Genomic DNA, 22,866 nt, shown 5'->3' with positions numbered 1-22,866 from the left:
TCCCAAAGTGCTGGGATTACAGAGGTGAGCCACTGCACCCAGCCTATGATTACTGTTTCATATGTTCTGTTGTGGAAATCTTTGCCTACCACAAAGTCCTTAATATATTCTGTGAAGTTTTATTCTGGAAACTTTATTGTTTTACCTTTCATGGTTAAATCTATAGTTAATAAAACAGCTAAAAAATTGGAAAAATAGTTTATAGTTCTTCTGGAATTGATCTTTGTCTATGGCATGTGGTAAAGATCAAGGTTCATATTTTTGTGTATAAATATCCAAAGGACCAAGCAGCATTTATGGGAAATATATATCTCTTCCTCATTGCATTGTAGTGTCACCTTAGTCATAAAACGGCTAATCATATGCACAGGTCTGTTTCTGGGCTCTCTCTGATTCCATTGTTTTGTTTGTCTAATTGTTATAGCTTTATAATAACTCGATTGATTGATAGATACAGGGTCTTGCTTTATCACTAGAGTGCTGTGGTACAATCATAGTGCTCTGTAGCCTCAAATTCCTGGGCTCAAGTGATCCTTCCACATCAGTCTCCTGGTAGCTGGGACTACAGGTGTGAGCCACTGTGCCCAGTCTAGAATCAGTTTGCCAGCTTTGTTCTTCAAGATTTCCTTGGCTCTTTACATTTCCATATAAACTTTTTAGAATCAGCTTTTCACATTTCACAGAATTATCTGCTAGAATATTCCTTGGTATTACAAGAATCATAGAATCAGCTACATAATTTGTTATCTTTTAGTTACTATAGAATTTAAAGCAAACTATTTTGGTTGCCCTGATTATAATTTAAGAACAAAAGATGTCAAGTACAAAACTTTTCTCTACATTTCTGCTTTCCTCTGCTCTGTAGAAAGCACTATCTTGAACTGAACCTACTGAACTTAGTCAAGGTGGTCCTCGACTCAGATGGTTCGACTCATAATTTTTTGACTTTACAATGGGTTTATCAGGTTGAAACCCCATAGTTAAATCGAGCAGCATCTGGACTTAAGATGGTTCAGCTTACTTACAATTTTTTTTTTAGTGGGCTTATCAGAGTTATTTATTTATTTATTTATTTGAGACAAGAGTCTCTGTCACCCAAGCTGGAGAGCAGTGGCACAATCTCAGCTTCACTGCAACCACTGCCTCCCAGATTTCAGCGATTCTCAAGGGATTACAGGTGCCTGCCACCACGCCTGGCTCATTTTTGTATTTTTAGTAGAGACAGGGTTTCACCACGTTAGCCAGGCTGGTCTCGAACTACTGACCTCAGGTGATCTGCCTGCCTCGACCTTGCACAGTGCTAGGATTACAGGCATGAGCCACCACACCCGGCTGCTTATCAGAATTTTAAATGCAGTTGTTTTCTAACCACGCTTCTCCCACTTCCAAACTCTAAATCTTATTTTTATTTTATCCTGGTTCTAAGCTGTTTCTCAGGTAACTTATGTCAAACTATTAACTGATGATTATGAAGGGTCTATTATTTTAATAATGAAACTTACTAAATCTGATCTGATCTGTTAGACCTGCTTCACTAGAATGGGGCAGAATGCTAGCACTTGTTGAATTCATGCTGGGGTCATTCACTGTGTTAGGCTAGTAATAGCAATTTGATGTTTCATCTTTGAAACATTGCTTGCCTTTCTACTAAATTTTCATTTTGACCAATTGTGCCTGCCCCATCCTTCTCAAATACTTTTGAACTGATCTGTACAAAATATCACAGCAGAGACCACATGCTCTAATAATAAGAAAAGTTTTCCCCCATTATTGTACTACTTTTAAAATGGGTAATTTTTGTTCTTATTTTGGTTGCAGTTATATGGGTATTTTTGAAATGTTGATTAAGTATCATTCCCTATTTTGATTAGAAAATATATGCCAGATATGATGGGTAATGGCTCCCCCTTGTGACACAGTCATTTATGTCATGTTTAGATTGCCTCAGAATGTCCTGGAGGCCTTGTTTTTAAAAATAAGGGACTCTTCTCCCCACACCCTAAAAAAAAAAAACCTCAGCAGAATTGAACCAACCGCTTCTGCTCCTACCCTCTCAATTTTTTGGCTCTAATAATGATCCTGTTTTTGTATTTTCTTCACATTGGTGCTGATACAAGCTAAAAATATCTATTATATTTATTGTGGATCACTATGAAAGTATTCTGAGGAACTTTTAATATCTTGGAATGTTGATAGGTATACTAAAACAGACACACACACACACACACACACACACACACACACACACACACACTCTGCAGTCCAAAATAGTGTAACGCTGGACCAAATAAGTAATATTTGTTTGCAGTGGTACTCTTCGGAAACTTTAATAGCTGGTGTGCATGATGAGCCTCCTAAACAAGAAGGGTTTTCCAGACTTAGTAGACTGTAGAGCTCTCTCTTCAGGGAACATGTTTTGGGAAACACCAGGTTGTTTCAAGTGAGTTGTTTTTTGGGGCTTTAAAAAAAATTACTTATTATTATATTTGCCTATTCCCCTGTTGCAGCAGTTTTCATAATTTACATAAGAGAAAACAGTAACAAATCTTATAGATTTGTTTTAGACAGCATATCTTCTGTTAAGAATAGGCTACTTTTTTCTCTTTGTAGCAAGCCAACCTCAGAATCCTAAGGTTTTTCTTTTTAAAGATGGCATTATATGAGTAGAATATTAAACAGTTATTTCATTTTCTGTTAACCAAAGCTGCTGAGATATTGGTATCGACACTTAACTGGCAGTGGGTACGATAGGTCTCCTACTTTTGCTTTCTTCTTTTCCTTTATAATATTTATAGAGAATTTATACAAGGGGAAAAGTGAAAATGTGGCTATGATGGTCATGGAGTTTTGTGGGGAGAGATAGAAGATTTAGATTAAATATGTTATATTTTTTCTGAAGGCCATTATTTAAATATAAGCTTTTCCAAAGATATTAAGTATCATGCCTGTCTTTTATTGTGTTCTGTTTGAGAGATCTATATAACTAGATTAAGAGGAACTATATGTATAATCTTTATAATTCAGTGCATTTCTTTTTTTAGAAAGCAAATATATTTTATTATTTTTTATTTAATTTATTTTTTGAGACTGAATCTTGCTTTATCACCCAAGCTGGAGTGCAGTGGCATGCAGTGGCGCATTCTTGGCCCACTGCAACCTCCACCTCCCTGGTTCAAGCATTCTCATGCCTCACCCTCCCGAATAGCTGGGATTACAGGCACCTGCCACCACGCCTGGTTAATTTTTGTATTTTTAGTAGAGATGGGGTTTCGCCACATTGGCCAGGCTGATCTGGAACTCCTGACCTCAAGTGATCTGCCTGCCTGCACCTCCCAAAGTGCTGGGATTACAGGCGTGAGCCACCGCGCCTGGCCTATATTTTAAAGCAGTGATGTGTTTTGACTTTTGTCAGGTTAATTTTTTAACTACATCAGAAAACTGGTTTGATTAATGTTTACTGAAGTGAATAAAAGCAAATATAGTAAGCTCACATGGAGAGTCATCAGGGTGTGAGGTTTTCCAGATAAGTGATTTTTTTTTAGAAAATGGAAATAACAGTTTTAAGTACCAAGATTTTATATAAAAATATCTTTTTTACTGAACATATGCAACATAATGTAACTTTATTTTCAGTATTGGTTTGCCATTATTACAATTCAAATATGTTAGGGCAGCTGCAGCTATGCTTACCCTTTGCCCCTCCTTCCCCTTCTAAATTTGTGGTTTCTTTTCCTTTATGATTTTAGATAGTAGTTATAATAATTGTGCCTAATATAGGAATGGATATGTTTCTTAAGAAGAGGACCTTTTATGAGCCATGGTCTTTGTGACATTTACTTTGACTATTTAGAGATTCTTCTTATCTGTTACCTCTCCCTCCTCACTGCCCTTGAGTTCTTTGCAGTCTGGTATAGTCTGGATAGGTGATTTGTAGAGAATTGAGGCTTGATGTTTTTGTGTGTGTGTGATATTGCAGATTTAACTTTATTCTATGTAATAGGTGGATTGTGGATATTTGGTGTATAGTTTTGCAACAAAACAGGTGTCACCAAAATCAGGAAGTATTTACATAATTGTGAAAACCATGTGGATTTCATTCATTCATTCATTCATTCATGGAGTCTTGCTCTGTCGCCCAGGCTGGACTGCAGTGGCATGATTTCAGCTCACTGCAACCTCTGCCTCCCGGGTTCAAGCAATTCTCATGCCTCAGTCTCCTGAGTAGCTGAGACTACAGGTGCAGACCGCCATGCCCGGCTAATATTTCGTATTTTAGTAGAGACAGGGTTTCACCATGTTTCTCAGGCTGATCTCAAACTCCTGAGCTCAGACAATCTGCCCGCGTCGGCTTCCCAAAGTGCTGGGATTATAGTTGTGAGCCACCACGCCTGGCCTCTTACATTTTATTTTAACGGTTTAAGTACCATCATGTATTTTGTCAAGAGGTATGTACTTTTTAAATTGGAAACATTGTTGTGTGTAATTTGCCGTAATAGTTACAAATGATGGATCTGAAATATTGGGTTATTAAACTAGAAATCTGTATAAAATGATACATAATTAAAAGTTATATTACAATATATTTTAAAATGTAATACTTTTACAGATTAAGATTTTGATGACTTCAATTTAATTTTTAAAATTTGGTTTGAGTTTAAATATGTTTGTTCAGGTGGGTGATCATAGTTTTATCTTTACTATTAGAGAATAAATGTTTTGGAAGATAATTGCTGTTTTGTTTTAAAAATGTGATAGCTAAGCGATTTTTTTTTTTTTTTTTTTTTTTTTTTTTTTTGGAGACGGAGTTTCACTCATGTTACCCAGGCTGGAGTGCAATGGCATGATCTCGGCTCACCGCAACCCCCGCCTCCTGGGTTCAGGCAATTCTCCTGCCTCAGCCTCCTGAGTAGCTGGGATTACAGGCACACACCACCATGCCCAGCTAATTTTTTGTATTTTTAGTAGAGACGGGGTTTCACCATGTTAACCAGGATGGCCTCGATCTCTTGACCTCGTGATCCACCCGCCTCGGCCTCCCAAAGTGCTGGGATTACAGGCTTGAGCCACCGCGCCCGGCCTCACTAAGCGATTTTTATAAAGGACAATTTCCTACTAGAATTTATTTTTGGTTTTATTAGTGGGACAGTGGGATCTACTTTACAGTTTTTGTATATTTTGGTTAAAAGAGAGATTTATACTTTTGTTATAATAAGTTATTTGTGAAAGTGAATTTTACATATCATCTGTATGTTTTATATATATTTTGCCATGAGGTAGGAAGAACTAACTAAAAATTCAATTAGGATATTTAGCAATATAATCTGTATTACTTCACTTTAAAAATTCAGGGTCTCTAAAAAATCCTTTGAAATATTTATGAATTTTAATAGGACCATACTTTAAAATGATCAACAAAAGATACAGCCTTTTCTTAGGTAGTGCCCAAACTAGACATAGAATGGGGGAAAAATAGTTTTTTGATTTATTCTATTATGTTAAAATTTTTTTTTTGAGACAGAATTTCAATCTGCTGCCAGGTTGGAGTGCCAGTGGCGTGATCTCGGCTCACTGCAAGCTCCGCCTCATGGGTTCAAGTGATTCGCCTGAGCCTCTGAAGTAGCTTGGACTACAGGTGTGCATCACCACACCCAGCTAATTTTTGTATTTTTAGTAGAGACGGAGTCTCACCATGTTAACCAGGATGGTCTTGATCTCTTGACCTTGTGATCCACCCGCCTCAGCCTCCCAAAGTGTTGGGATTACAGGCATGAGCCACTGTACCTGGCATATTATGTTAAAAATTTTAATGTTTAGGTCTATACTAATTTAGACATGTTTTGTTTTATTTTTAAATAAGCAAAAATTTATAAACTTGGAAATTAATATAATTGTGTAATTTGAATGAAATGAGATGGTTAGGTCAGTAATACTTCTTCAGTCAATGAAATAATTATTCTAACCTGAAATAGCATCATCTGGTCAAATTAAAATTAGTAAATAAAGTTTTTGAGTTATTACACAGCATATGATTTGTCTGTATATTACCACCCAAGTTTTACCCATTCTTTTCCTGTTAGTTTCTGATATATGTTTTTACTCACATTTAAATATATAAATTTTACACTACGAGGACTGAATGTTAAATTTGTTATCAATTAGTTCTGGTTTTATGATTATTGTATTTATCTCCTAACTAATCTATAGTTTAATAATGTTATAGTTTTTTTGGTTTTATCTTTCTTTGTAGAATGGAAGTAGTTATCTGAATTGCAAGATGAGGTAGAACCCAACTATTTCAATTATATTTGAGAAATGGATTATTTCATGTATAGTATGACTTTTTAAAACTACTAGATTAATTGAAAGTTTAGTTGTGCTTCACATTTTAGAAGAATTCACTTACTGAAAATTCTTTTCCTTTTCCACAGTCATCCCCTCCCGCCAAGATAAACTGCCCAAATTCTTTAGCTGATCGTTGTTGATACTGTGATGTTGTAGAATGAACCAACTCAGTGGCACGGACTTATTTGATTCTGGCTTTGTTAGAACTAAGTTAGTGTCTTAGATATCTGATTATAACAAGATACGGAAATTTATGCACAGAAAATTTACTTATTTGTATAAAGTGGAAATAATAGTACCTCTCTAATTTGACTTTTTTTTGGGTCTCACTGTTGCTCAGGCTACTCTTGAACCCATGGGCTTAGGTGATCCTCCTGCCTCTGCCTTCTGGGTAGCTGGTATTACAGTTTCATGCTACCACCCCTAACTCTAATTTGACTTTTTAGATACATTTCAAAGCACTTGGAAAATCTGTGTTTTATAGTACCAGTTGTTGATTTCACTTTCTACATAGCTATGGTCTCTCAAAATTCCTAATGGCCATTTGCAGATCCAAAACTTAGAATCTCAGAATCACTTAACAGATTTGATGTGTTATATTCTGGCAAATGTGCTAGAGTTCAGATTGATACCTTTAGCTTCTTTGTTAGACTACATTACAGAAATGCATACTGATCACTGAATTTCTTATTGGAGTGCTAATAATGCCGCTAAATATCTAGAGCCTGAAGACTGTTGTAGAGTTAGGTTTTAACTTTTAGCTTTCTCAATATAGGACATGATAGGAATTTTTAGGAGACAGGAAAAAGATGAGACAATGAGTACAAGATGGGGGCACAAGTCCCAACTGTTCTTTTTTGTGTTTTGAGACAGAATCTTGCTCTTTTGCCCAGGCTAGAGTGCAGTGGCGTGATCACAGCTTACTGCAGCCTTGACTTCCCAGGCTCAAGATAGCCTGCCTCCTCTCAAAGTGCTAGGATTATAGGCCCTTAATTTTCTAACTTATAGGAATGTTTTGTGGTTCTGAGAAGTCAATTTGTAACAGTTTAGGAAAACGTAAGCTTGGAAATTTGGTGAATTTATTAAAGAATTAATGTCATTATTAAACCGCCTTGCTGATTATAATAACAAATGAGATTCTTTGTCTTAAATGATTTTGTTATGAAAAGATGTAGATTGGGGTTTACTTTGTTACATTGTGATACTCTTACCAGCCATAATTGTAAGGATTCAACTTTTAATGTGACTCTTTTATAATTTTAATGTGACTATATTTTATAATCTGTGTCTATGATGTGATGAAAGTTGACTATCCATGTTTGCCTGAAATACAAGACTTACAGTTTTAAGACAGATAGTCCTGGGAAAACTGAGACAAATTGGTTTCCTAAATTTTGTGTCCACAAAGGCTAATTCAGAGAAAGAGACAATTAGAATTTTGCTTATTATTTGGCTGTCAGAAGGAGTTGTTTTGCTTGAAGACAGACTCAACTTGTTTACTAGAGTTACTATATAGAAAATACATAGGTTTCTTTGTCAGGATTTAAATATGCTGGCAAAAATACAGTTATCAATGAATCCTGAGATATAAATGGCTTTGTTTTGGGTCTTCGAATGCCACCCATTTGCTAGCATTATCGCAGGTAAGTTTATATCATTATCAAGTTTTCTTCAGTAATCTGTTATAAAACATTCCAGTTAAGAAACCAAAGCTCAAGGAATATAAATGATTTCTGAAAGTCACATAGCTGATACATAGCAAAGGCAGATTTGGATCTTAGGATTCCTGATTCTTAATTTCTAGTAGTTTCTCACGACAGTTAATAACAGATATATAAACTGGATCCTAGTTAATACGGTAAGATCAGAAAAGAAGAGCATCCCTGGTGGCCTTTTAGACAGATAAGCCACTGGTGATGGTTAAATGTTTTCGGAGGGTATAGTTTTGAAAATTTTGATTAAAAGATACGAACTTCATTACGCTTTAGAAAAATGCAGGTACACCAACTTTTGAATATTCAGATAATGATTTCCTCTCTTCTAGGGAGATGTTGTCTAGAATTAATGTTTATTTGTCATAACTAGAAAAATGCAGGTACACCAACTTTTGAATATTCAGATAATGAGTTCCTCTCTTCTAAGGAGATGTTGTCTAGAATTAATGTTTATTTGTCATAACTGTGTTTTCATAAGCAGCATGTAGGAATAGAGAAGGTAAAATAGCTTTAGTGCAAGTTCTATTTTTAAAATGCTTATCTGTTACTGTTAGTGAAGTTTTTTTTTTTTTTTGGCTTTCCTCATATGATACAATATTCTGAGATAATAATTTACTGTTACACAATGAATGATAGCAAACATTATCTTATGTGTAACTTTTAATTAAATCCATATTCTTCAGGTAAAAAGAACGTATTCTCATGGTACTTACAGAGCTGGCCCAATGCGACAAATAAGCTTGGTGGGAGCAGTTGATGAAGAAGTAGGAGATTACTTCCCTGAGTTCCTTGACATGTTGGAAGAGTCACCATTTTTAAAAGTAAGAAATAATCTGTCATGGGATTAGAGTTGTTTTGTTTTTGTTTTTAAAAAAGGCAAGAAAAACTAATATGAGTACTCTGACTTGGGAGTATTTCTTTCAGGCTACATGCAATATAAATGAATGGCTGTTCCAGAATTAGAAACATTTTGGCTTTATTTGAACTGGAGGGAAGGAGGGCAAGAGATGGGAAACGGGAGTAATTCTTGTGTATTGTGTACATGTCGTATCTCAGGTCCTAATTGTAATGGCAAAGCTAAGTGGTGGACCATGAAATTGAAATAACACCTGTTACACTTTAGGAAATTAGTTGCCATGTGTTAATCAGCTATTAGGAAGTACAGGAAGGATTCTACTAAAAATGTTTAAGACAAAGGAACGGCAGTTTAGCGTTGTGGAAAACTGGCCTGTGAAATTACACATCCATATTTTAGCCTTGGCTCTGCCTATCTGGGTTGGACAAGCCATTTAAGCTTTCAGGGCTTCAGTTTCATCATCCATAAAATGTTTAGGCAATGTAGGCAAAGACCCCTTTATTTTAGTTATTTATTTTTTTGAGACAGTTTCACTCTGTATCCAGGCTGGAGTGTAGTGGTGCACTGTGGACCCATGACCTCCCTGGGCTCAGATGGTCCTCGCATCTCAGCCTTCCAAGTACCTGGGATTACAGGCACATGCCATCACGCCCAGCTAACTTTTGTATGGTTTTTTTTGTGGAAATAGGGTTTCACCAAGTTGCTCAGGCTGGGCTTGAACTCTTAGGCTCAAGTGATCCTCCTGTGTTGGCCTCCCAAAGTGCTGGGATTACAGGTGTGAGCCACCATGCCCGCCCACCCATAGTCCCCTTTAATTTTGCAGCAAGATTCCTTTCTTTTCTTTTTTTTTTTTAAACAGCTTATTCATTTTCAGAAAATATTTCTTATTGTGAGCTGCTGTGGCTATCCCACTGAGAGAGGGATCTCTGAACTGTGTAGTTAGGTTAATTATTTAATCAGCAACTCAAAGGTCAGTGCAAAACTACACTGAAATTCAGGGTCCAGGTGAGCAACAGAATGTGATAAGATTTCTAATACTCACCACATAATCTATTGGACATCTCTTCTTTTATCACTTCTGCTTGCTTGGTGTTTTTACTCTATATGTGCATATATCTTTTCTATTCCTTTTGTCTTTAACCCTGTTCCATTCCCTTTTCCTTTTTAAACTTTTTGTTCCCTTTCTACTTCTTTCAGGTGGTCACATCATGGAATTAGGTTGCATTTATAATTGAATTATATTTAAAAAGTATCAAGTATTATTTAAATGGTTGCTTCAAATTTAATTTTCAAAGCACATGAACTTAAATCCATTATTTCTTTTTCTTTCTTTGTTCCTTTGTCGTCTTTTTTTTTTTTTTTTTTTAAAGTAACGGAGTCCTGCTATGTTGTACAGGCTAGTTTTGAAGTACTAGGCTCAAGAAGTCCTGCTTCAGTCTCCCAAAGTGCTGAGATTACAGACGTGAGCCACCTGCACCCAACCTAAATGCATTGTTTCTAAAGAAATTTGACAATCCTTTTTGAAAAGAGGGTGTGCAGTGAATTTTTTTTTTTAATTTTGTTCTCTACATTCCATGAACAGTGGCCATCAGTTTCCTCCTTCTCTCTTTTTTTTGTTTGGGATGGGGTCTCACTCTGTCATACAGGCTGCAGTGCAGTGGCATGATCTCAGCTTACTGCACCCTCTGCCTCCCAGGTTCAAGCGATTCTCGTGCCTCAGCCTCTTGAGTAGCTGGGAGTATAGACACGCACTACCACACCTGGCTAATTTTTTGTATTTTTAGTAGAGACGGGGCTTCTTCATGTTGCCCAAGCTGGTTTCAAACTCCTGGGCTCAGGTGATCTGCCTGCGTCAGCCTCCAAAAGTGCTGGGATTACAGGAGTGAGCCACCGTCCCCTGCCGCCTTCTTCTCTTTTCTGTTTCCTCCTTCCCTTCTTTCTGTCTTTTTCTTTTTGTTTGTTTTTGAGACGGAGTCTCACTCTATTGCCAGGCTGGAGTGCAGTGGCACGATCTCGGCTTACTGCAACCTCTGCCTCCTGGATTCAAGCGATTCTCCTGCCTCAGTCCCCCAAGTAGCTGGGACTATAGGCACCCGCCACCACACCCTGCTAATTTTTGTATTTTTAGTAGAGACAGGGTTTCACCTTGTTGGCCAGGATGGTCTCAATCTCTTGATCTCGTATCTGCCTGACTCGGCCTCCCAAAGTGCTGGGATTAAAGGTGCGAGCCACCTAGCCCAGCCTTGTTCTTTCATTTTAAAATACTTAATTTCTGGTTTAAGCCAATAACCTCTTCAAGAAACTGAAAGAAATGTGTTTTGATTTTGTTTTGGTTTTCGTTTTTGTTTTTAATGATCATTAAAGAGGTATCCAGTTTTTAAATTCAAATTTAATTGTTCATTTTTATAGATTATTATGAGAGCACTTGCTTATTTCATTTGTTAACATCATATGATCCATTTGGTAGATGAAAGAATAACAAATGATGAATATAGTGAATCATACCTCTAGCAGGGTAGAAGGACAGAACCATCCAAGCATAATTATTTTCTTGGTGTGTTTGAAACAGTTTTTTGAAGCAAAGTATATCAATATATAGGGATATATTCATTATTACGTATTTCAGGTTAAGTATAAATCTGTGTATGAAAGCATGTCAGGGGAACATATATACTTGAAGATACATTTTGAAAATAATTGCTATCTACGTAATTATTTGTCTCCAGTGTACACTGCCATGGGGGACGCTATCTAGTTTAAAGTTACAGAGTCGAAAAGATAGTGATGATGGTCCCATCATGTGGGTTCGTCCAGGAGAACAAATGATCCCTGTGGCTGATATGCCAAAGTCACCTTTCAAAAGGAAAAGGTATGTTGTATACAAATTTTTATTGGAGGAGATGAGTGTTTGTATGTTGGGGTTTGTACATTAGTCGAAAATTGGAGGAAGGAAGAAGGCAAAGTTTACAGCATAATTGGAATATAAATTTGAAAATAGCTATCTATGCTAATATAATTTGTTATAAAATCTAAAATGTAAATAAGGCATGAGAAATGTAGGCAATGACAATAAACTAATGATGAATGGAAAAAATGTCATTTATAAGATATAAACTATTTTAGAATGAATTTAATAATATTCAGAACCTGTACTAAGAAGACTAAAATATTTTATGGAGAATATAAAATAAGATCAGAACAAATGGAAAACCCTACTGTGTTCTGAATTGGGTAAAAATGATAGTTCTTTAAAATTTTTTGCATTTCAGTTGAACTAACACTTCCAGTCCTGGATAAAATGATTTTAAAATTTATAAGGAAGTAAACTTTTCAGTGAAAGAGAAGATAAGTGAGAGGGAGCTTATGATACAGGATATTAAAAATCACTACAAAGTTTAAATAGATCATTGGAATAAGAGTCCAGAAATAGATCTGAATATATTGGGAACTTAATATATGAGATAGGTGGGAAGAGGAAGATGTATTTAATGAAAAATGCTGGCATAATTGGCAGTCCATCTGAAATAAAGGCAGAGCCCCTACCTTATACCAGAAGTAAATTAGAGAATTAAGCATCACAGATAAAACAGTTAAAATATTAGAATAAAATTTTTTAAGTCTGGAAGAGACTTTCTTAAGCAAGACCAAACAGTGCAGTGGCAACAGTATTTAGGAGGGAAGCGACATCAACAGTGAAGTTCAAAACTGTGACAGACTGGACTAAAACATTTGTAACTCATGACAGACCAAAGTTAATGTAAAAAGAACATTCTCAAGTGTAAACAACCCAGTAGAAAAATAAACCTCAGGTAGTTTTTTATTTTAAAAGAACTGTGAGATATTTTTAACTATTATATTGGCAAAAATTATCAACATAGCAATAATACAGGCTGGTAGGTATGTGAAGAAACAGTTTATAATATATTGTGGACTGGAGGGTGAGCTGCTGTAATTTTGTTAAAGTAATCTGGCAATAGCTCATGAAATTTAACATATAACTCTTTGATCTAGCACTGCTGCTTTCATCCCAAGAAATAAAAACTCTAAAGGTAAATAAATTTGTGGTAAGAAAAACATTTTAAAATGGTCTGAATGCCTCTCAACAGGTGAATGGTTGAATAGATTTCATACATTCTTATTAAAGAGTACCGTGAGGCTGAGTGCAGTGGCTCACGCCTGTAATCCCAACACTTTGGTAGGCTGAGGTGGGTGGATTACCTGAGGTCAGGAGTTCGAGACCAGTCTGGCCAACATGGTGAAACCCCATCTCTACTAAAAATAAAAAATTGGCCAGTTGTGGTGCCACATGCCTGTAATCCAGTTTCTCAGGAGGCTGAGGCAGGAGAATTGCTTGAGCCCAGGAGACGGAGGTTGCAGTGAGCTGAGATCGCGCCACTGTACTCCAGCCTGGCTGACAGACCGAGACTCTTGTCTAAAAAAAAAGAGTAAAGTGAAATAAGCCAGGTGCAGCGGCTCATGCCTGTAGTCCTAGCATTTTGGGAGGCCGAGGTGGGAGGATAACTCGAATCCCATGAGTTTAGGACCAGCCTGAGCAACGGAGTGAGACTCTCCCTCTACAAAATAAAAATAAAAATAAAAATATTTAGCTAATGTGGTACATGCCTGTATCCCTAACTACTCGGAAGGCTGAGTCAAGGACTGGTTGAGCCCAGGAGTTTGAGACTGCGGTGAGCTATGAGTACATCACTTCACACTCCAGCCTGCGTGACAGAACCAGACCCTGTCTTTAAAAAAAAAAAAGAATATGGTGAAATAGTTAAAATAAGAGTTTTAAAAAATATATTGCTCTGGATGGATATTCATGACATTTCAAAACAGCCAAATGTAGAGTAATGTGTCTAGTATGATTTTGTTTTTATCCAAAGAAATAAATAACAAAACCCTTCTATGTGTGATTTAGTATTTATGTGAGCACAGAGAAAAGTGTGGAGAAAATGTACATTAGGTTAACGTTGATTGGAATGGATGGAGGTGGTGCTAGGAGAGATTATAGCTTTTTCTTTAGATACCTAAAGGTGATTTTACTAGTTACAGTGATTATTAAGTTAAAAAGAAAACATGGGAAAAAGTGATTGAGTAAACTCTGGGTTGCATGATGTCAGGGACTCTGTTGGGTTTTTTACTAATGTGTCTCTAGCACCTAAACACAGTGTCTTGTACTTAATATTTATTGGATGAATAAAATTTTACAGTTTAATTTATAAATTAGTAGTAAATGGTAAAAATCACTGTGTTCCTCAGTGATTCTTAATTTTTTTTTTAAGAATTTATGGATCATTTTGAGAATCTGAAAGTCTTTCCTCAGAACAATACAGATAAACACACACTTTTAGATGTAATTTAAGCGGGTTCACCACCACCTTGAGGAACTTCCATTCACTTTAGGGTATATAACCCATGGTTTATGCGATGATAATAATAGTCTGACAAAAACAGTGTGTCAGGCACTGTGCCAAGTGCTGTATATGTGTGAATTCATTAGAATGTAGTATTTATGAAACTAAATCTCTGGGTTTGAGAACCTGTTAGGTTTACACAGGAAGCAACATCATGTAGCATTCTGACACATGTACAACATTAATCACAAAGGGCCAAAAAAAATTATATGTTTATATGTAATAAGACTGTAATACAGGGGTGCACACAGAGCAGTTAAATAAAAAAGATTAAGGGTGGGAGAGTAGAGAGCCAGTAAGGAAGAATGATCCCTGTGAAGATAGACAAGGATGAGAGGAGACAATTATGGGGGTAATCCAGAGTTGTGTCTGGAAGAAACAAAAGCCATACAGGAACATAAATAAAATGATGATTCTCAGCCAAAGAAACTCTTCTTACCTGTTTCCTTGCTTACACCAAAATTGGAGAGGTTTCTGCAATGAGTAAGGCTAAGTAGGCAGCAAATTCTGCATACATATTCATTCTAGAAGGAAAATGGTGGAGGAGAGTGATCTTCAAGACAGAGCTAAGGATTTCCTTTCTACCTCCAATAAACCATGCATGTTTTGTGGAAGCACTTATTGCTGGGTGTTTTCTTGCTAAATCTATTTTTTTGATTCTTCCTTTCACTAGACTATAAACTCCCGCAAAAGTAGGGTCCTCATCTGTCATATTCACTAGCGCCAGTTCCTAGATAGTACCTACCACATAGTATGTGTCCTATAAATATTGAATTAATGCATTTTTAAAAGTTACCCATTTCAGTTATATATATACACACATACACACACACACACACACACACACACACACATATATATATATATATATATATAAATGTATATAAAAAATCTTGTGTTACCCAATTGATCTGAGTGAGGGCATGGTACCCAGCCCGAGGTAAAGATTCTGGGTATAGGGAAACATGGGTAAATACCACCATTTGTAATTTAATTTTTTATCCATGTAATTTCCTTACAGTTGTCACTTTTGTTAAGGTATATTAGAAAAATCAAGGTATCGTATATGTGTTTTTGTTTGTTCTTGTAGAATTTGACTTGACAGCAGATTTCATACTTTTTTGTCTGAATTATATAATTATTGAATGATGGCAGTTGTCGCTATAGAAATGTAATTTTTTTTTTTTTTTAAACCAGAACTACCAATGAAATAAAAAATCTTCAGTACCTACCTCGAACAAGTGAGCCCCGTGAGATGCTCTTCGAAGACAGGACAAGAGCTCATGCAGATCACATAGGACAAGGTTTTGAACGACAGACTACAGCTGCTGTTGGAGTGCTGAAGGCTGTGCACTGTGGAGAGTGGTATATATAACTACTGCTGTTTTAATGAAAGAATTTCTTGGCTTCTACAATTTTACTTGGAAAGTCTTAGTAATTCCTCCTTACCATGGGAAAAAAACTTGAATTTTTTACCTGTATTTGGATATCTTAATTGTATAATTGTTCTCAAGATTTTAAAATCCTAGAATCTAGGTTTAGTCATTTGGGTTAACTGGAATAATTAATTTCATGTGTTAAGTGACTAGATATGAAAAAAATTAAGGCAAAAGAAAAACTAAGGCTTACCTGCTGCTTATTGTATGCCTTTTTACAAATATTGTTAAATTTAATTTTTCTCAACTACTTTTTGCCCCATATTTATAAGGAAACTGAGGCTCAGAGCTGTCAAATAATTTTTTTTTACAGTCATATAGTTAATAAGTGGTAGAGCTGAGACTTATTTCAATCTGATTCCATACTCTTTTGTTTTCTCTTCCTCCTGCTTTGCTATACTTTTTCTAAGGTGTGGTTTCTCTTTATTATGTATTTGCTTTTCGGTATTCTTTTTTTTTTTTTTCCAGTTTTGTTTACAAGTTTCACTTTGAATATTTTGACAGATTAAAAAATGGATTATTCTATTGAATATACTGAGGTGTCATCTCATACATTAAGTAACTTTACATGTATTAAACTGATAAAAATACAAAGCAAAGTTATTGTAATTTTGCAGCCAGGCATGGATGGCTCATGCCTGTAATCCCAGCACTTAGGACAGATGCCGAGGCTGGTGCATCAGCTGAGGTCAGGAGTTCAAGACCAGCATGGACAACAGGGTGAAACCTTGTCTCCACTAAAAATACAAAAATTAGCTTGGGGTGGTGGTCGGCATCTGTAATCCCAGCTATAGGAAAGGCCTTGAGACAGGAGAATTGCTTGAACCCAGAAGGCGGAGGTTCCAGTGAGCCAAGATCATGCCATTGCACTGCAGCCTAGGCAACAAGAGCAAAACTCCGGCCCCTAACCAAAAAAAAAAAAAAAAAGATAATTTTGCTTGCTTAGACTTTTGTTTTCCAAAATCAAGTATTGTTTGGGTATGAAACATGAGTTAGGATATGCTATTTTGCTTATCAGAGCCATTTAAAATTTTTTTTTTTTTTTTTTTTTTTTTTTAATAAGACAGAAGTCCTTATTCTGTTGCCCAGGCCAGAGTGCAGTGGTACTGTCGTGGTTTACAGCAGACTTGACCACCCAGGCTCAAGCAAGCCTCCTGCCTCAACCTCCTGAGTAGTTAGGACTACAGATACACGCCACCACATACAGTGAATATTTGTTTACTTTTACATTTTTAAAAAATTATTACTCTTCCTTGCAGAGCAGGACTCATAGGCAGTATGTCTAGAGTTGGCCTATTTTTAAATTTTTTGTAGAGATAGGGTCTTGTTACATTGCACAGGCTGGGATCCCAAAGTGCTGGGATTACAGGCAGGAAACACTGCACCTGGCCTTATTAGAGCAGTTGAAGTTAAGGGGAAAAAATGGTAAAAACAGGCTGGGCACAGTGGCTCATGCCAGTAATTCCAACACTTTTGAAGGCTGAGGTGGGCAGATCACTTGAGGTCAGGAGTTCAAGACCAGCTTGGACAACATGGTAAAGCCTCTCCTCTACTAAAAATACAACAAGTAGCTGGGCATGCTGGCGCTCGCCTATAACCCCAGCTATTTGGGAGGCTGAGGCACGAGAATCGCTTGAACCTGGGAGGTAGAGGTTGCAGTGAGCCAAGACCATGCTGCGTTTCACAAATTTTGCTATCGCATTTTCATTTCAGTTGAGGTTATCTCTAATTCTTGTTTGATTTCTTTTTTAACACATGGGTTAGAGAAGTGTTGTTTGGTTTCCAATATTTGAGGATTTTTTCCCCCAGATTTTTGTTTTGTTGTTTTTCATTTCTAATTTAATTTCCCGTGGTCAGAGAACATATTCTTATGATTTTAGTCCTGAATTTCTTGAGGTTTGTTTTATGGATCATCTTGATGAATTTTTTTATGTCCACTTTTAAAAGTGTGTATTTTGGCCAGGTATGGTCACTCACCTCTGTAATCCCAGCACTTTGGGAGGCCAAGGTGGGTGGATCACCTGAGGTCAGGAGTTCCAGACCAGCCTGAGCAACATGGTGAAACCCATCTCTACTAAAAACACAAAAATTAGCTGGACATGGTGGCACATGCCTATAATCCCATCTCCTCGGAGGCTGAGGCATGAGAATCACTTAAACCTGGGGAGGTGGAGGTTGCCGTAAGCTGAGATTGCACCACCGCACTCCAGCCTGGGTGACTGAGTGAGACTCCGTCTAAAAAAAAAAAAAAAGTGTATTTTGCTATTATTTGGGATATAGTGCTCTATAAATTAAGAGCAATTAAGTCAACTCTGTTAATAATGAGTGTGGTTCATGTCTTTTATAGTCTCACTTATTTTTGTCTACTTGTTAATTTGTAACTTTGACATTGGATTTGTCTAATTTTCCTGTCAGTTTTTCTAGTTTTTGCTCTATTTTTTTCTTTTGTGACAGCTTTATTAAGCCATAATCACATATCATATAATTCACCCATTTAAAGTATACAAATGAATAGTTTTTAATATATTCACAGAGTTGTGGCAACTACCACTAAAATTATAGAGAACATTTTCATCACCTCAAAAAGAACCTACACCCTTTAGTTATTGCCTCCCCAATCCTCCATTCTCCATCCTCCTACCCCCCACTAATATACTTTCTGTCTGTATATATATGTCTGTTAACATCTAATAAATGGAATCACATAACATGTGGTCTTCTGTAATTAGCTTCCTTCACTTAGCATAGTGTTTTTAAGGTTGTTCCATATATTTTGAAGTTGTGTTCTTAGGCAAGTACACATGTAGAGTTGTTATTTCTTCTTGATGACTTGACCCCATTTTTCATCATAAAATGTCCTTCTTATACTTGGTAATATTCCTTGTCTTGAAATTAACTTTGTTAATATAGCCAATTTGGTCTTCTTATGATTGTATTTACATGCTGTATCTTTTCCCATTGTTTTTCTTTTAACTTATCTGTATGTCTATATTGTTGTTCCATGTAGATAGATATCATATAGTTGGGTCTTTTTTTTTTTTTTTTTNTTTTTTTTTTTTTTTTTAACCCAGTGACAATCTGTCTATTGGAGTATTTAGATGATTTATATTTAATATTAGTAAATATTAGTAAATTTGGTTTTAAATTTACCATCCTGCTTTTTCCAGTTTCCTTCTTTATTCTTTTTTTCCTCTTTTCTTGTCATTTTTAAGCATTCCATTTTACCTACATAATTTGCTAAGTAGCTTATAGCTCTGTGGGCTTTTTTTATTTCTTGTTTTCAACTTACTACAATCTACTTTCAGCTAATATTAGATTTGTTTATATAATGTGTAAGAACCTTTCAGTAGTATGCTTCCATTCCCCCTCCGACCATTTCTGGCCTTCGGGCTAATTGTCATGTATTTTACTTTACATATGCTATAAGCCCTACACTGTATGTTGTTACTTTTGCTTTAAAGAATTATTTCTAAAGAGATTCTTTAAGTGAGAATAAAATCTCTTTCATATTTATCATTAGGTGTGCTGTACATTCCTTTTTATAGGTCTGCATTTTCATTTAAGGATCATTTTCCTTCAGCCTGAAGAAATTCCTTTAGCAGTCTTTGTTATGCTAGGTTTCTGGTGACAGATTCTGTCAGTTTTTGTTTATTTGAACATGTTTTTATTTCACATTTTTGGAGGATTTTTTGGTGGGTATAGAATTCTAGATTGACTTTTTCTTCCAATACTTTAAATATAGTCCATTCTTTTCAGGCTTGCATTGTCTTTGGTAAGTCTATGGTCATTCTTATTCTTCTTTCCCTGTATTATAATGTAATGCATGATTCTCAGATTTTCTCTTTTATCACTGGTTTTTAGAAATTTAGTTATGATTTGCCTTCATGTGAGTTTGTTTATGTTGTTGGGAATTTTATTCTAAAATCCACTTTTGAGCATCTCTGTAAAAATGTAATTCCTAATTGAATAATTGGAGAATTTTTTAGAATTATATTTAAAAACATGAGTAATCTCAGCAAACACCAACAGTTTATTGTTTTAGTACTTTTCTAATGAAGTATCTTAATTTATAAAGAGTTATATAAGAGTTTTATGCATCAATATAGTTTTATTATCTTCTGTGGAAAGAAAACATTCCCTTTTCCTTATATTTGCTTCTAATTTTTATATAGTATTTACAGCTTTAGCATTTAAATTTATGAAGCATTGATCTTATTCTTCAGATAGAACACCTAATTTTCCTGGTTTGCATAATTTACTAATCCAGATCATTATAATTTTCCAAACTCTTGTGACAAATATCTATGCAAAAATGAAGTCAGTTTTTAATCTGTGTTTAGGTTGAAAGTCATGGTGTTGGCCATTTCTTTAAATATGTGAAATGGTTTTCCAATTACAGTTTGAAAGACAGTACTATGGTATTGACCATAAACTGTTTTTGCTTTGAGTTTAATAAGGACTCAAGAGAGTGAAACATTTATGGCAGATTCTTATTATCTCATTTTCTTTTTTAGGCCTGATCAACCCCGTATAACCAAAGATGTAATTTGTTTTCATGCTGAAGATTTCTTAGAAGTGGTTCAACGAATGCAGTTGGATTTGCATGAACCTCCACTGTCTCAGGTGTTTTTAATATACTTATTGTCTTTGGTTTAATTTTTATTATAAAGAGACTTATTTTATATTTCTTGTTTTATTATTTTTTAGTGTGTCCAATGGGTTGATGATGCAAAACTGAATCAACTGAGGAGGGAAGGCATTCGCTATGCCAGGATTCAGCTATATGATAATGACATTTATTTTATTCCAAGGAATGTTGTTCATCAGTTCAAGACAGTTTCAGCTGTATGCAGTTTAGCATGGCACATTCGGCTCAAATTATATCACTCAGAGGAGGACACTTCTCAGAATATAGCTACTCATGAAACAGCCACATCATCAGATTCCACATCATCTGTTCTTGGACCTCACACTGACAACATTATTTGTGCTGTGAGCAAAGCCTCCTTGGATTCTGTTTTTTCAGATAAACTTCATTCTAAATATGAATTACAGCAGATTAAACATGAACCTGTTGCATCTGTAAGAATCAAGGAAGAACCTGTGATTGTTAATATTCCTGAAAAGACTAGAGCAGTGAATAATATGGATGGCAAGAATGTTAAAGCAAAATTGGATCATGTTCAATTTACAGAATTTAAGATTGACATGGATTCTAAATTTGAAAATAGCAACAAAGATCTAAAGCAAGAATTGTGCCCTGGAAATCTAAGTCTAGTTGATACAGGGCCACATAGTTTAGCACATTCAAATCAAGATAAAAAAGACGATGACATTTTGTGCTAAATTTGCATATACCATCTAAAATCCTTTTAAAAAAATTTATGTAATAAAGATTCATGAATTCTGAAAGCAAGCCAAGGACTTGCTCCTGTCTGTTACAAAACGTAGTTTATGTAGCTTTGTAACATTCCTCAGTGCCTGTCCATAACTGTGAAGTATCAAGCACTTAGGGCCAGATGCACTGTAAACATTGCAGGTTTAAACATAAAGGAGTCTTTAAAAAAATCATTTACGTTGTAATTTTAGGTTTTAGAATAGAGCTGACATTAACATATATATATATAAATATATATATATATATATATATATATTTTGTAATATGAGCCAGAATTCTTTTTCAGCAATTTAAGGCTTTTCCATAGAGCTTATTTATATCCTTTTTTTTTTTTTTCCGTTTTAAATGTGTCAGCACTGTAGTGTAAATACCTTTTAAAATATCTTTTTAGTGTGATTTATACTGAAAAGTGAGCCACTTAATAAAGGTTCATATTAATAAATATGTTTTCTGTTGAGTCTGCAAAGACAAACTGACAATTCATTTAAGTCATTTGTTTGATACATTATGATTCTGCTGGTATATCAATTTAGCATGGTAATGGAGTGCAAATGTATGTAATTCAAATCTAGTAAATATTTAAATTCTCTACACAGTGCAGGNTTTTTTGAGACAGAGTCTCGCTCAGTCACCAGGCTGGAGTGCAGTGATCTCAGCTTACTGCAACCTCCGCCTCCCGGGTTCAAGCGTTTCTTCTGCCTCAGCCTCCCGAGTAGCTTGGACTACAGGTGCATGCCACTACACCCAGCTAGTATTTGTATTTTTAGTAGAGATGGGGTTTCACCATGTTGGCCAGGATGTTCTCTATCTCTTGACCTTGTGATCCACTCGCCTTGGCCTCCCAAAGCGCTGGGATTACAGGCGTGTGCCATAGTGCCCAGCCTGTGCAGGCCTTTTTAACAACCAAGACTCAAGAAAATGTGCATCTGTGTGTGTGTGAGTGTATATATGTATATCATATTTTGCAAAATTTTCATAAATTGATGAATAAGATCAATATGTGAAATTTCTTAGCCCTACTCTCTGGAAATCATTGAAAAATTTTTATATTAAACTATTATTGAAAGCAGTTTAGGTGTAATAGAAACAGTTTTAGAAAGTTGGGAGAAACAAGGTATGTTAATGATAACAAAGCCTTCTAATTATGAAGTTATGTGGCCAGATTACATAGCCTACCATATTTTCTTTGTTGTGTATGGAATGATAAGTTTAGAGAATTTTCTTACTAATGCGTACCTTTACTAATTAATAGGTGAGTATAAAATCTTTAGTTACAGAAAGCTTAATTGTGAGCAATTAAAATCCTTTTACATTTTTCTTGCAGAGTGGGAGAAAAATATGGCAAATACAAAATTGTAAAATAACAATGACAGTGACTCAACTGCCATAAACAGATACAATTAACAAAATACTTTGTGGTACTTCATCTCTCTCAGAATTCCCTTTCTACTTTAGCAAAGGCAAACAACTTTGAGTACTTCCTTTTCAAAAGAAGCTCTAGAAGTTTAATTAAGGTAGGAGACAGATTGCCAGTGCCTAACTAAAGATGAGTAAAACAAACCTCTTTAGTGATAGACTCACTATTTGACACTGCTTCCACTATTGTAATTAAAAGTCAGACAGAGGTCTTTGATGTATGTGTTGCTGTAAGAAACTCTGCTCAGTGCAAATCTATTTTATTTTGTTTGTTTTTGGTATTATT

General features: G+C 35.6%; 1 protein-coding gene across 1 annotated transcript in view; it reads left to right on the top strand.

Annotated features, from left to right (window-relative positions):
- The window catches only part of RSBN1L (round spermatid basic protein 1 like), an 82,476-nt gene extending 60,850 nt beyond the window's left edge, over positions 1–21,626 (top strand). Inside the window, exons 4-8 of the mRNA XM_017523137.2 lie at positions 8,741–8,878; positions 11,640–11,782; positions 15,528–15,695; positions 20,281–20,389; positions 20,474–21,626. Of these exons, the coding sequence (XP_017378626.1) occupies positions 8,741–8,878; positions 11,640–11,782; positions 15,528–15,695; positions 20,281–20,389; positions 20,474–21,112 (1,197 nt within the window). The 3' untranslated portion in view covers positions 21,113–21,626. The remainder of the gene's footprint in view (positions 1–8,740; positions 8,879–11,639; positions 11,783–15,527; positions 15,696–20,280; positions 20,390–20,473) is intronic.
- Positions 21,627–22,866: the final 1,240 nt, after the last annotated feature.

The sequence above is a fragment of the Cebus imitator genome, unplaced genomic scaffold (genome assembly GCF_001604975.1).
Source record: "Cebus imitator isolate Cc_AM_T3 unplaced genomic scaffold, Cebus_imitator-1.0 Scaffold26, whole genome shotgun sequence".
Classification (NCBI taxonomy): domain Eukaryota; kingdom Metazoa; phylum Chordata; class Mammalia; order Primates; family Cebidae; genus Cebus; species Cebus imitator.
Note: the sequence above shows the minus strand (reverse complement) of the source record. Positions and strands in the feature narration are given on the sequence as shown.